Consider the following 15,603-nt stretch of genomic DNA (forward strand, 5'->3'; position numbering starts at 1 on the left):
CTTATTTTCTCCAACACATGTAGTTAATGTTATTTAGATGAACACAGATTTACCTCTTTGTCCTGTATGTAGTTATAGGGTCCATGGACAGGGCAGTCCCCTTCAAACTCCTTTTTGCATTCTCCACAGTCTTAGAGAGCAACATAAACACAAGACAATAATGAAAACTAACTAAAAGACTAATGACAGGCAGTGGAACGTCAGATTTAAAGAACCCACTTATATATATTATGAATATTATTAAACTGCTAATTAAGAAACATATCTGAAAGACAGACTTTCCATAGAAACTCCCTATATTTTTACTATTTTCAGAGTCACCAGTCCATTTACCCAATTATGCCGAGTGGACTTTCCCATCCATCTGAATTGGATCAATTTATTTCCAAAATTAGGGATGTCTAGTATATTTATTGCTATATTTAGAATATTTCTTACAGAAATTGCCTTTAAGCAAACAGCGCAGACCCTGATGAGACGCCGCATCATGCGGCGTCTCATCTGGGTCTAGGCTGTTTGTCAAGGCCTTCTCTTTAGATGCTAGGCATAAATGGGTTAAAAATAAAGTTTATATGGTTTCATCAAATGTTGTATTTTCTTTCTAAGTTATGTGCAACACATAATCTGACAGAAAAGCAAATCTAACATCTGAATGAAGGAGAATAACAAGGGGGCCATGATGACATTAATGCACTGAGATGAGTTCAGTGTATCATTGTTAAAATAGGTAAATCTTTTGAACTAGTGACTTATTTTGCTTTTTCAAGTGACAAGTTTTAATTAAGGCCTCGATATGGTCAAGAAAAAACATTTACAAACGTTTAATAAAAAAGTCCACAAATGGGGCATTTGAAGTGCTTTTACTTTTTTTCTCAGATTTGACCTAAGGACCTTATTTTATACCATATCTGACCGCAATTCTAACAAGCTACTGTCAAGATTAACATTCTGACCAAAGTTCATCAAGATTGACTACTTATGCGGCTTGTCATATGGTAACAAGGTTTTTCTGAAATCAACCTATTGACCTAGTTTTTTACGCACTTCATCCATAGTCTCACCTGGCCTAGATATGGTTTATAAACATTCTGACCATGTTTTATCAAGATTGAATCTTAAACAAGGCTTAAAATGGTAACAAGGTTTTCAAAATTTGACCAGGTGATCTAGTTTGCACTCAACCCAATATGACTTCAATTTTTTTCCAAATTAGCAAAGTTTAGCATTTTGGCCCAGTTTCATAAAAATTGATTCATACATGTGCCTTCTAGAGTAGTACGACAGATTTTCTAGGATTTGACAAATTAGCCAAGTTTTTCACCTATTTGACCCAAGTTCTAACTTGCTTTCAATAGATTCAATATAAATATATGGACAAAGTTTGATCAATATTAACTTAACTGCTTCCTGTAGAGTGGTAACAAGCCAAATGTTGACCATGTACAACACATGACACCGAACTAAACACTAACCACACTAGTGGTTGTACATGTCGCTGTGTGGTAGTGGACATTGTGTCCGCCTTGCGACTGGGAGTTCATGGGTTTGATCCCCACCGTGAAAGCGTTCTTCAGATCTCTATCAAAGACACCAAGTACTGGTTTTAGTTCTAGGACTTGAGAGCGTTTCACATACGCCTTAGGCTTTCTAATCAATTGAGCTTAAATAAATAGGTTTAAACTAACTATACGTAAAGTAAGTACCCATAAAGCGTAAAATGATTATAATGTTTGTTGGTCTTTCTAGTGTGAGGGAATGGATGTTTTGTTCAAGGGCTTACAGAGAAAATGGTCATTATCTCTAGGTTGCAAGTTCATACAGCTGGCTAGGTTCCTCTCTTGAAGACTGTAGTCATTTTTGTCTTTTTCTGGGGTCTTGGCTTTCTTCTTCCTCTGCAATTGTTTTTAAGATGAAGAATATGGATTACATTTAACTCATTATATTCTGATAATGTTTCACTTAAAACAGGCAACCGCATTTTTTTTTATTCTTTATTTGGTGAACCAATGTGCCCCAATCTCTCCCATCATAAAGCGTTTGCATAACACGAGCTGTCAGAAGACAGCACGCTCGACTTTTCGAGTGCTTGACAGTATAATGTAAGCCATCATGGGGAAAATGTTTATATTCAATAATGTCAAGGTAATATAGTCATATTCTAAATGGAAGAGGACAATAATTGATCGCTTATGTTTTAAAGAAGTGACATAAAATAAACAAATAAGATTATATTTCAAGTTTGATAGCAATAGCTTGGGTTGGATGGTTGGACGGTCTTTCAAAAATAAAATAATAAAAATAAGTATTTGTGTTGTTTTACCATGTTTCAAAAGAAAACAAATCCTTTTGTGTGTGGGGTGGTGGAAAGGGGGAATAATGTGGGGTCGTGGTCATTTTTAAGATGATATTTCAAAAATAATGGAAAAAAAATGAAAAAAAATATTTAATTTTTTTTTGGGGGGGGGGGATTCTGGGGTGGGGTGTGGGGGATGGTTTCCATTGTGGTATGTCAGGTAAGTGTTGTTTTGTCAAAGTATGAATCAAATCTGATCCCAAATAAAGAAGTTATATAGCAATTTAAGCAAAATTTATGTATTTGACCTTGAGAGTCAAGGTCATTCAAAGGTCAAGGTCAAATTCAACTTTCCAGGTACAGTACCCTCATATAGTAAGAAAGTATTTGAAGTTTGAAAGCAATAACCTTGATATATTAGAAGTAAAGTGCATCTAAACACAAAATTTAACAAAATATTCAAAGTTACTAAATCAAAAAGGGCCATAATTCCATCAAAATGCCAACCAGAGTTATGCAACTTGTCCTGTACATTCCCTTATGATACTTGTCGAGTGTTCCAAGTCTGAAAGCAATAGCTATGATACTTTAGGATTAAAATAGACCAAAACACACAACTTAGCAAAATTTTCAATTTTCTAAGTAAAAAAGGGGCCATAATTATGTCAAAATGCCAGTCAGAGTTACATAACTTTGCCTGCACAGTCCACTTATGATAGTTAGTAAGTGTTGCAAGTATGAAAGCAATAGCTTTGATACTTTAGGAATAAAGAGGACCTTAACACAAAACTTAACCAAATTTTCAATTTTCTAAATACACAAAGGGAGCTTTACTCTAAAAATAATGCTGACAGAGTTATGCACCTTGACCTACACAATTGTCTTGTTGTCATAAAGAAGTATTCCAAGTGTGAGTTAATTATATTTGATAGTGTGAAAGTTATGTGACTTCATAAACAACTTTAACCAACGCAGACGGCGACGCCGGGGCAACTAGTATAGCTCTCATTTTTCTTCGAAAAGTCGAGCTAAAAAACAGACGAAGAGCATTTATTCTGCAAATAATGGCCACAGCTCAATGTTTATTCTTTACCATCGTCTAAACATTAAGGTTCATCCAGCAGTGAAAGTTTGAGTGAATTCTGCAAAGCAGCTTAAGACTTAAAAACACAAAATTTTGGGATCATATTTGAGCCCTGCTCTGTGAAAAGGGGGTTTAAAGCATGTGAGTTAAGTGTCATCCCAGATAAGCATGTGCAGTCCACACAGGCTAATCAGGGACGACACTTTCCGCCTAAACTGGATCTTTGCTACACTTTACGCACATGTATTAAACCCCATTTTCACAGAGCAAGGCTCATTTTCTTTAGTGGAAAGACAGACTAAGGTCCATAATTCTACGAAAACTCTTTGCAGCAAATACTCCTAACTTAATGATCATCATACATGAATGTCATTCAACTGTGAACGATTGAGCAAGATTCACCAAGTAGTAAAAGATAAGTTGAAAAACACTAGCTTCAGGACGGACAGACAAACATACGTATGGACCAGTGTTATGCTTAATACTTCCCTATACAGGATTGCAATAAGAGGAAAACAAAATACCAGTAACATATACATGTATATACCTTAACGGTATTAACCTTCTTCACTCGGTCAGACGTTGCGTTCAATTTCATCTTAGCTGGTTTCAGAGAAAGGGGTACAGTCGTTGTCACAGCAATCTCTGCATTCTCTGCAAACATGCCATTAAAATTAAACTAACTTAATTACTACGTAAATTTTGAAACACCGTTTTTTTAGCCAGAATAGTATTTTTTGTGACATTTTTTCGAATACCGGATTTTTTGGTACAAGTAACAAGAGCACTGGTTTTTTTTCCACCGTTTGGGAATTAGGCCGAGTCCCTTTGGATTGGGAAATATCGCGTCCTTTTGACCAAAATTGGGAAAAAATGTTTATGCTATTATTAGAATTACTTAAGAATTGATAATAAAAGTTTTTTCAATATTATATTTTCTAAGGTTCAACTTATAAATATGGATTTGGAGATGAATGACAAGTTAAGTATTATTTTTTTTAATATATAACCTTTTTTGGAAACCTTCAATTGTGATTGTTTAGGTCCCATTAGGGAAAAAAATATTTTTCGATTGGGAATGGGTCCCACTACTAGTAGGACATTTTTATTTTAATGTAAATTTTGGTGGGTCCCCTCAACCATGAAATCAAATGTCCAACGAATAAAGTCTGTAATCTAATATGAAGTTAATACAATTTATCTCCCCCCCCCCCGATTTTGTGAATCTACAAAATTGATATAAACGCAAATAAATATATCTTCACTACCTCTTGCTGAAGGACACCTTGGCTGGACTATGCCACTGGAGGAATCTTCACCTCGAAATCTCTTTGGTGCCGCAAGAGTTGAATTAGAGCTCTCGCTTTTCCTTTTATCTCTTTCCAAGAATATCTCTACAAAGTCATCATCTGAAGATTCAAAATCCAACTTTTAAAAGATACATGTAATAAATAACTGCTGCAGACGTCTCTGTCAAATATTGCATGCATCATAACAGAAGGACATAAGAAATGAATTAACGGTGCAAGTTGTGAACTGTCATCTTAGATCATATTGTATAGTCTGCACAAAAAGTGTTGATTGTGAAACTACAGTATCTAATATAGAAATGTTCAGCAGATACAACAGTTTCACACTCAACCAAAGGGCTTTTTCCAATCTTTAACAAAAAGACCTATTTTTGGTGAAAAAATATATCGCTAACTATTCGAAATTGTGAAAAAAACAACTTGCTAACTGTTAAAAATTGTGAAAAAAATAGTTGCAATTTTTTTTTAAATGTGAGCATTTTAGTATAAAACTTCTTTAAATTGAGTCGCGAACTTCTCAAATTTGTGAAAAATGGTCATGCTCTAAGAAAGAAGGAAAAAAGACCTGCCACAAGTTTGATCTTCAGCTAAATTGCATCAAGCCAGCCTGCATTATGTCTCTTGAATTATCAAGTATTTGCCAAATAATGTTGTGTGCTTTCGAATAGGTAGTTAAGTAGCCCGAAGTGATTTCCTTGGAATCGTTAATACCATGAAAGTGAAGTTTTGTCCTGGATAAGCATGTTGAGGGTTCAGGATAATATATGCCCACAATCATAACCACTATGTTTGTTGATGATTCCTTGCAAACAATCAGAGTAAGAAAGTAAAAGAGTAGACAAGGTAAATTAAGCTTTTTTTAATTATGTGGTCATAACTTAAACTAAGAAGTGCTTTATGCAATCTGGCTGGTTACCAAACTTGGCTTAGATATTATAACATAATTTTATAAAGTTTGATAATGATCCCCTTTAAAAATTTTGAGTTATTAGGCAGAGATAATTCTCCTGATTGCCTCAAAATCGCCTGCCAACCATGGGTGTTCCCATAAAATTACTGAGTAGAGAGTTAACAATGTTTCACTATAGCCATATTAGGAAAAATACCCTGCCCCCTGACCAAGTTTCATGACGATTGGACTAAAAATGTGGCTTCTAGAGTGCTAACAAGGTTTTACTATAGCAATATAAAGAAAAATGCTCCGACACCTGGCAGCCATGTTTTTCAACGGACGGCAACCATTTTCAAACTCAACCCAGATATCATTATAACAAATGTTCTAACCAAGTTTCATGAAGGTTTTACAATACATGTGACTAGAGTGTTAACAAGGTTTTACTAGTGCCATGTAAGGAAAAATGCCCTGCCCCTTGTGGCCATGTTTTTCAACAAACCGGAACCATTTTCGAACTCGTCAAAGATATAAGTGGGAAAAATCTCGACAATAAATGTGGCCTCTAGAGTGTTACCAAGACAAATGTTGAGGGTGCACTACGGACAAAAGGCATTCACAAAAGCTCACAATGAGCACCCTGTGCTCAGGTAAGCAAAAATAAACAAGTAAATTCGTTGAATTGATATCCTCCGCCAATATGCTTCTGGACACAAAAGTGTTATATGTGACACTCAAAAAAGCATTTTTTTCAAGCTACAAAGGGTCATAACTCCGTTATTAACAGATGGTGTACAATGCCATTTGGCGTGCATCATCCTCTTATCCAAATATATACTCATACCAAGTTTCAATGAAATCCGCCAAAGCACTTCCAATATATGGCTCCAAACACAAAAGTGTCAGACGGACGAACGGAAAGACGGACGGAAAGACGGATGGACGGACAACACTAAAACAATATCCCTCCGCCAATGGCGGGGGATAAAAATACCTGAGTCATCTTTTTCAGAGTTTGAATGTCTTTGAACATTAAGGTCTGAGCAATGGTCCATTTTCATTGTCTCTCCATCCACAGTTGCTCTAGCACAATATTGGTCAACATTTGAAAGTTCAATCTCTTCGCTAGGTAAAAATACTGAATTTAGGTTGGCCAGTTTGGTTTGATTCTCTGGTGTTTTTGAATTTGTATGATTACATAAAGCATCTGGATCATTTGCTGTTGTATTCCCATGGTCCACACCTGTATTTATATACTGTTTAGCTATAACACAAACATAACTGAGGTCATTTTTTGTTATATAACTCTGGTCTGTAATTGGATTTAGAGACAGCTTTGTTTTCCCACACACAGAGTGGAGCTCATCTTGTGCTGTATATGCATTTGAATGGGCAATCGTGTTTCTGTTCACACATACAGAATTGGTGACATCTTGTTGCATAATTTCATATTCTGTCTGTTCTGATTTCTCACATTCAGAGGTAAAGCCATCTTGTTTGGTGTAATCTTGATCCATCTGTAAACATCCTCTTTGTTCATGCACTAAATTGAAGCCATCTTGTTTGTTGCAATCTGGTTGTTTCTGATCGCATAGAACCTGTTCTGATTTGGCACACACAGAATACAAATCAGCAGTCGCATTATACCATTCATCAGTCTCGATTTTGACGCAAACACAGTTAAAGTCACCTAGTTTTCGGTCTGAATTTAAGGTCACCACACTAACCCTAGCAGACATAGTGTTTGCGCTAGTTTGGGTTGTGGAATCAAAGTCCTTTATAATCCCACTCTCCCTTTCCATGTCACTTTCCCTGGTATTGCTTTCTGTTTTTTGTTTTCTTATTTTGAACTTTGTTGAGGCCACAGCTCAATGTTTATTCTTTACCATCGTCTACACATTAAGGTTCATCCAGCAGTGAAAGTTTGAGCGAATTCTGCAAAGCAGCTTAAGACTTAAAAACACAAAATAGTTGCAATTTTTTTTTAAATGTGAGCATTTTAGTATAAAACTTCTTTAAATTGAGTCGCGAACTTCTCAAATTTGTGAAAAATGGTCATGCTCTAAGAAAGAAGGAAAAAAGACCTGCCACAAGTTTGATCTTCAGCTAAATTGCATCAAGCCAGCCTGCATTATGTCTCTTGAATTATCAAGTATTTGCCAAATAATGTTGTGTGCTTTCGAATAGGTAGTTAAGTAGCCCGAAGTGATTTCCTTGGAATCGTTAATACCATGAAAGTGAAGTTTTGTCCTGGATAAGCATGTTGAGGGTTCAGGATAATATATGCCCACAATCATAACCACTATGTTTGTTGATGATTCCTTGCAAACAATCAGAGTAAGAAAGTAAAAGAGTAGACAAGGTAAATTAAGCTTTCTTTAATTATGTGGTCATAACTTAAACTAAGAAGTGCTTTATGCAATCTGGCTGGTTACCAAACTTGGCTTAGATATTATAACATAATTTTATAAAGTTTGATAATGATCCCCTTTAAAAAATTTGAGTTATTAGGCAGAGATAATTCTCCTGATTGCCTCAAAATCGCCTGCCAACCATGGGTGTTCCCATAAAATTACTGAGTAGAGAGTTAACAATGTTTCACTATAGCCATATTAGGAAAAATACCCTGCCCCCTGACCAAGTTTCATGAAGATTGGACTCAAAATGTGGCTTCTAGAGTGCTAACAAGGTTTTACTATAGCAATATAAAGAAAAATGCTCCGACACCTGGCAGCCATGTTTTTCAACGGACGGCAACCATTTTCAAACTCAACCCAGATATCATTATAACAAATGTTCTAACCAAGTTTCATGAAGGTTTTACAATACATGTGACTAGAGTGTTAACAAGGTTTTACTAGTGCCATGTAAGGAAAAATGCCCCGCCCCTTGTGGCCATGTTTTTCAACAAACCGGAACCATTTTCGAACTCGTCAAAGATATAAGTGGGAAAAATCTCCTGACCAAGTTTCATGAAGATTGGACAATAAATGTGGCCTCTAGAGTGTTACCAAGACAAATGTTGAGGGTGCACTACGGACAAAAGGCATTCACAAAAGCTCACAATGAGCACCCTGTGCTCAGGTAAGCAAAAATAAACAAGTAAATTCGTTGAATTGATATCCTCCGCCAATATGCTTCTGGACACAAAAGTGTTATATGTGACACTCAAAAAGCATTTTTTTCAAGCTACAAAGGGTCATAACTCCGTTATTAACAGATGGTGTACAATGCCATTTGGCGTGCATCATCCTCTTATCCAAATATATACTCATACCAAGTTTCAATGAAATCCGCCAAAGCACTTCCAATATATGGCTCCAAACACAAAAGTGTCAGACGGACGAACGGAAAGACGGACGGAAAGACGGATGGACGGACAACACTAAAACAATATCCCTCCGCCAATGGCGGGGGATAAAAATACCTGAGTCATCTTTTTCAGAGTTTGAATGTCTTTGAACATTAAGGTCTGAGCAATGGTCCATTTTCATTGTCTCTCCATCCACAGTTGCTCTAGCACAATATTGGTCAACATTTGAAAGTTCAATCTCTTCGCTAGGTAAAAATACTGAATTTAGGTTGGCCAGTTTGGTTTGATTCTCTGGTGTTTTTGAATTTGTATGATTACATAAAGCATCGGGATCATTTGCTGTTGTATTCCCATGGTCCACACCTGTATTTATATACTGTTTAGCTATAACACAAAAATAACTGAGGTCATTTTTTGTTATATAACTCTGGTTTGTAATTGGATTTAGAGACAGCTTTGTTTTCCCACACACAGAGTGGAGCTCATCTTGTGCTGTATATGCATTTGAATGGGCAATCGTGTTTCTGTTCACACATACAGAATTGGTGACATCTTGTTGCATAATTTCATATTCTGTCTGTTCTGATTTCTCACATTCAGAGGTAAAGCCATCTTGTTTGGTGTAATCTTGATCCATCTGTAAACATCCTCTTTGTTCATGCACTAAATTGAAGCCATCTTGTTTGCTGCAATCTGGTTGTTTCTGATCGCATAGAACCTGTTCTGATTTGGCACACACAGAATACAAATCAGCAGTCGCATTATACCATTCATCAGTCTCGATTTTGACGCAAACACAGTTAAAGTCACCTAGTTTTCGGTCTGAATTTAAGGTCACCACACTAACCCTAGCAGACATAGTGTTTGCGCTAGTTTGGGTTGTGGAATCAAAGTCCTTTATAATCCCACTCTCCCTTTCCATGTCTCTTTCCCTGGTATTGCTTTCTGTTTTTTTGTTTTCTTATTTTGAACTTTGTTGAGGCCGCCAAAAGAGGACTCTTCTATGTACGCGTCTTTCTGGAAATAATTTACAGATAAAACATGTTCATTCATACGCAATTTCATGAGATAGATATGGTCACAACACTTATAAATGTGTAAAAATATTGCCAATCGCTTGACATTTACAATAATTATGTGGTCTACTGGTCTTACAATATCTTGATATTTTTTTATTATTTTATGGATGAACAAGAGATGTGTTTGTCAGAAACATAATGCCCCCTACAGTACTGCACTGCTTTAATTTTGTGTTTTTTTACCTTTGACCATGAAGGATGACCTTGACCTTTCACTACTCAAAATGTGCAGGTCCATGAGATACACATGCATGCCCAATATCAAGTTGCTATGTGAAGGGACATAGAAGTTTTAAGCATTTTTCGAAACCTAAACGCAGAAACCTAAACGCAAAGTGTGACAGAAAGACAGACGGACGGTCCGATCACTATATGCCCTCCTTAATTTAAGTTTTAACTCATTCCATTCTATTCTACAGCCTTATCTCTAGGCAACCCCTATCAGTAATAGCCATATCTACCCCTAGGCTAGATAATCAGTACCCTCATCAGCTCTGAATGCCTGACAGATTATTATCTGTTTATTGTTAGTAGTGTGAAAAAGGATACATGTATGATGTTTTAAGAAAGTATATTGTTATTTTGTTTACTGGTTACATGACACATGTTTGGCCTTTTTTATGGAACACGAGTTTGAAAGTGAATATGGTTACATATGAAAATTGTCAAATCTCGCATAATTTATCAAATCAAAACAAAAATAAAGGATTATTTCCAAATTATGTATCCAATACAATTATTATTTATGTATACACCTTTACCAAATAGAAACTGTTATTAACTGTTATTAACAAATAAAAACAAACATATACCTTATTTTTGGGTTATATGTCGCATCGGAATGTAAGACCATTAAAATTATTTTCAAAATAAAACAAAATTAATTAAATAAAGACATAGAAAAATAAGATACATGCATTGCTTACAAAAAAAACAAACATCAATAGATAGTAAGCACGGATATGTTTCAATTGCAGGTAATTTATGAAAAAACAAAACAGCCAAAATCTGAGAACATCTTTGCTCATATAAGAACTTGATAAACAGGAGCTGTGTTCGTGAAACACAATGCCCCTACTGCGCCGCTTTGAAGTCATATATTTGACCTTTGACCTTGAAAGATGACCTTAACCTTGATCTTTCACCACTCAAAATGTGCAGCTCCATGAGATACACATTCATGCCAAATATCAAGTTGCTATCTTCAATACTGCAAAAGTTATGACCAAGGTTAAAGTTTTGGGACAGACACACACATACAATGACAGGCAGGCCAAAAAAAAATACCCCCAATCATTCTATCCGGGGGAGGGGGGGCATAAAAATATATAGAAAACAAATAACTATCCCTGAAATAACCAAAAACATGAGTTACCATTATAATTAATTTATTTCAAATGTATGTTCGTCTTATTTTAACATGTTTTGAAATGGTTAAGCAAAATCAATTTCCAAACTAAAAAAGTATTTGTTACAAGAAATTTTTAAGGTTGGAAAACTTACTGCAAATAAATAGCTCTTTTTGAATTCAAATTTGAACAGACATATTCTTAAGCTATTAGGCATTCAGAGCATCTAAGTTGCCATATATTTATGACCCTAGGAATTCACACAGTAGATTATTGGATGCTCATATACGACACTAAGAACTCCATTGTAGATTATTTGGAGGCATATATACGACGCTATGAACTCCACTGTAGATTATTTGGATTCATATATACAACACTAGGAACTCCACTGTAGATTATTTGGAGGCATAAATACGACACTAGGGCTGGATGGGTTAAAGTAGGACTCTGGTAAAATATACCGGGTAATGTGAACTGATTAGCATATTCCTGAATGACTCAAATAAGAGAATACTATCCTCTACAAACATTTCTATATTCAATTTTGCATGGTTTGGGAAACTATATTTTGAGATTGTAACTTTACGTCAGAGGGCAATAGCGATGATAAAATATGTTTATGAAAATGTGTTTGAGTCCCATTATTACCAAATAACAAAACTTGAGGGTAATTTTTTTCTTGATATCGACTATTTTGTTTTTGCTTAAATAATTGTGTAAGATTGTTCAAATAACAAATAGTGGTTTTCAAGGCTTCAAGCGCACCAATTAGTAAACAATAATTGCATTTTCCTTGTTAACATAGCATATAATTATTGAACGATCTAAAAATAGGTTTTTAATTAATATATAAAAAAAGTTACTAGGAAAATAGCACATTTTAAAATTCGATGCAGAGACCTTATTTTTTCATCAACAGGGTCATTTTATTGTTCTTGTCTTTATTCACTTTTTTCTATACTTAAATGCTGGTTTACTTGCAATAATAATTATTAAATAAAATTGTATGATTTGGTAGCAATAATGGATTGTGTTTGTACTACATTATGATATATTAAATCATAAGACAATTTTCGAAAGTGATGCATCTAAATTGCATTTTTTAAGCAATATTTTGAAATATATAATAACATTATTCATAATTACGATGTGTTTATCAAACAAGAGATGTGTTCGTCAGAAACACAATGCCCCCTACTGCGCCGCTTTGTAATAAAATTCTATTTATCATTTGGCAGGTAAAGAAATCATCTCCCTTTAAAGCTTATTACTTCCCTTGGATTTTGTCCAATCCAACCAAGAGGGGGGGAGGGGGGGGGGGGGGTCTGTAGACAGTCAAAAATGACCAAGTCAGACATCACTGACAACCAAGGCCTGTGGTTTATCAAAGAGATCATAGCCAGAGTTCATCATGTATCAATGGACATAAGTCCACAGGTATGTAAAGAACACTACCATTCACAAATTAGTACAGGAAATAAATGATAATTATATCATTAAAAATAAAATCTTTGACAAATCAATCATTTGAGTTATAAATAATCAAAATAAATAATTTGTACAGTAACTGTGAAAAGAACTTAAATTCTTGGTAAGGAAATATATAATATGAGATTTATAATTATATAAATTACTTCCCTTGAAAATAATTGTCTCTTACAAATCTATATTTTTAGTAGCAGATAATTAAAAGCTACTACCGTGACTGTAGATTCACCACTCAAAATGTGACAGACAGACAGACAGACAGACAGTTTATTCAGACTTATACATAAGTACATCGTCTTAATACACAAATATACACATTATTTTCTGTCACATGAATAGGTATAACAACATAACATTACATAACATAAATGGTCATTTAAGAATTCAAATATAAATAAACACAATCAAATTGCATGAATACGTAAATTCTATCAAAGCGGTAATGAAATTTATTAAACAGCATTATTAAGAATTGCATTTCTTATAGCAAAAGCTTCTTTCATATATTTACATACATTTGAAATGACTGGTTTGTCACATGAGGCTAATAACTTGTGGAATTTATATACAGATGGGTTAATATAAAATATACGACTAATATATTTTTTCCTTAAATCAGTGTAACAGCGGCATATACATATAAAATGGTATTCGTCTTCTAAATCCAAGACATTACAACATAAACAATAACGTTCATTACGTGGTATGTTATTTCGGGCGTATCTGCCAGTTTGTATACTCAACGGATGTGCAGAGACTCTCAATCTTACAAAAAATAATCGAAGACTTCTAGGAAGTAAATCTAAATATGGTTCATATTCCAAACAGCTTTTAAAAGCTTTATACATATCTAATACAGTACTATTATTCATTTTACCGTACCACTCTTGTTTAAAAATGTGCAGCTCCATGAGATACACATGCATGCCAAATATAAAGTTGCTATGTTCAATTTTGAATAATAATCTCCCTTTAAAGCTTATTACTTCCCTTGAATTTGAATTTTTGACCTTAGACCTTGAAGGATGACCTTGACCTTTTACCAGGATGTGTTTGTCAGAAACACAATGCCGCCTACTGCGCCACTTTGATTTATTTAACAAAAATATATATGTTGGCAGGTCAGATAATTATGTCCATTTAAAGCTTATTACTTCCCTTGGATTTGTTTTTTTGACCCTAGACCTTGAAGGATGATGTTCACCTTGAAATTTTACCACTCAAAATATGCAGCTCCATGAGATACACATGCATGCCAAATATCAAGTTGCTATCTTCAATATTTAAAAAGTTATGGCCAATGTTAAAGTTTTTTTCGGACGGACGGACAGACTGACATACTGATTGACGGACAGTTCAACTGCTATATGACAACCTACTGGGGGCATAAAAAATATATTAAATGTTTATTTAATTATTTATAGATAATACACCTAAAATGACCCCTATCTATGTATGCAGGCAGTAGTAGCACAATAAAACAGTCAGAACTGCATTGGCAAGCCTCCTTACGGACTGATTCAACAATAATTGTCATGATAACTGCCAAAATTGTTTAATGAACCGTAAGCAATGTGTTGTGGTTAATGGCTCCAGGTCCGAGTCCTCAGTTGTTAAGTCTGGAGTACGGCAGGGAACTGTGTTAGGCCCGATCCTATTTTTAGTACATATTAATGACATCTCTATGGACATAACTTCAGATATAAGACTTTTTGCCGACGATTGTGTCTGCTATAAGGAAATCAATAAATTTGATAACTGTTTGGATTTACAATCGGACATAAACAAACTTGGTAATTGGGCCACTCATGGGGTATGAGATTTCAACCCAGTAAATGTAATATGATGACTCTTTCATGTAAAAAGAAGAACATTAATTTTGAATTCACATTGAAAAATACTTGTATAGAATTAAGAATTTCTTTTATTGTAATAAATATCTTGGTGTGAATATCATTAGTCATCTGAACTGGAGTAAACATATTAATTAAATCTGCAACAAATCATATAGAACCTTAGGTCTTCTCAAAAGAAATTTATCTATGTGTCCTCAAGAGGTAAAACTTCAGGCAAACAAAGGCTTAATGTGAAAAAAGTTAATCTGCCCAGTGCTAGAATATGCCAGCGCGGCCTGGGATCCGCATCAAATTTACTTACAAGAAAAACTTGAAAGTCAATGAAAGTGTACAAAAATGTTTAGCTTGACTCATTACTTCTATTTATCAGGACTACAAACCAGGATCTATGACAAAAATTCTAAGAGACCTAGAACTTCAACCTTTGAATGAAAAAAGGAAAACAAAATAGATTAATTTTACTATGCAAAGGACTAAATTCACGGGCAAATGTACTATTGGATCAACTTCGCCGACCTATTCGCTATATCAAAAATATGCATAATGAACACTTTAACAGAATTACGGCAAGAACAAACGTACTGAAGTTCAGTTTTATTCCAAACACAATATGTGACTAGAACTCTCTTCCAACGGACTTGGTTCACAAACAGATACAAACGAGTTTCTGTGTTTATCAATCAAACTAGAGGGAGGCACGAAAACTGAGTAAGTTTACAGCTACTTGACGCACGCGCGGTTAGTAAATGTTTTCAATGTTTCACCGTAACACTTCAAGATCAGGATCAAGATTAAAATTGGGAATGTTTACATTTTACCGGAAGCAGGATTTCTACACGAGTCAATACGGTCACCTTTAAAAACGGTAGAAACACGCAGTCTGGTTCCCATGGTAAAAGTAATCTACTTATTTATGTTTTCGTGTAATTAAATGTA

General features: G+C 34.8%; 1 protein-coding gene across 10 annotated transcripts in view; it reads right to left on the bottom strand.

Moving 5' to 3' along the window:
- The window catches only part of LOC127853436 (PR domain zinc finger protein 5-like), a 28,660-nt gene extending 13,167 nt beyond the window's left edge, over positions 1 to 15,493 (bottom strand). For 5 of the 10 annotated variants that reach the window (XR_008036606.1, XM_052387972.1, XM_052387976.1 and 2 more), the window contains exons 1-6: positions 15,250 to 15,493; positions 9,007 to 9,909; positions 4,646 to 4,786; positions 3,925 to 4,031; positions 1,781 to 1,892; positions 54 to 130 (exon numbers count right to left, since the gene is read on the bottom strand). Coding sequence is in view for 9 of the 10 variants with exons in the window: in XM_052387972.1 (XP_052243932.1) it covers positions 54 to 130; positions 1,781 to 1,892; positions 3,925 to 4,031; positions 4,646 to 4,786; positions 9,007 to 9,814 (1,245 nt within the window). In the remaining variant the exon portion in view is untranslated. Of the gene's footprint in view, positions 1 to 53; positions 131 to 1,780; positions 1,893 to 3,924; positions 4,032 to 4,645; positions 4,787 to 6,573; positions 7,515 to 9,006; positions 9,910 to 15,249 lie in introns of those variants that run through there. The other 5 variants (XM_052387975.1, XM_052387970.1, XM_052387974.1 and 2 more) reach the window with 5 other exon arrangements.
- Positions 15,494 to 15,603: the final 110 nt, after the last annotated feature.

This window comes from Dreissena polymorpha, chromosome 12 (genome assembly GCF_020536995.1).
Source record: "Dreissena polymorpha isolate Duluth1 chromosome 12, UMN_Dpol_1.0, whole genome shotgun sequence".
In the NCBI taxonomy this organism is placed as follows: domain Eukaryota; kingdom Metazoa; phylum Mollusca; class Bivalvia; order Myida; family Dreissenidae; genus Dreissena; species Dreissena polymorpha.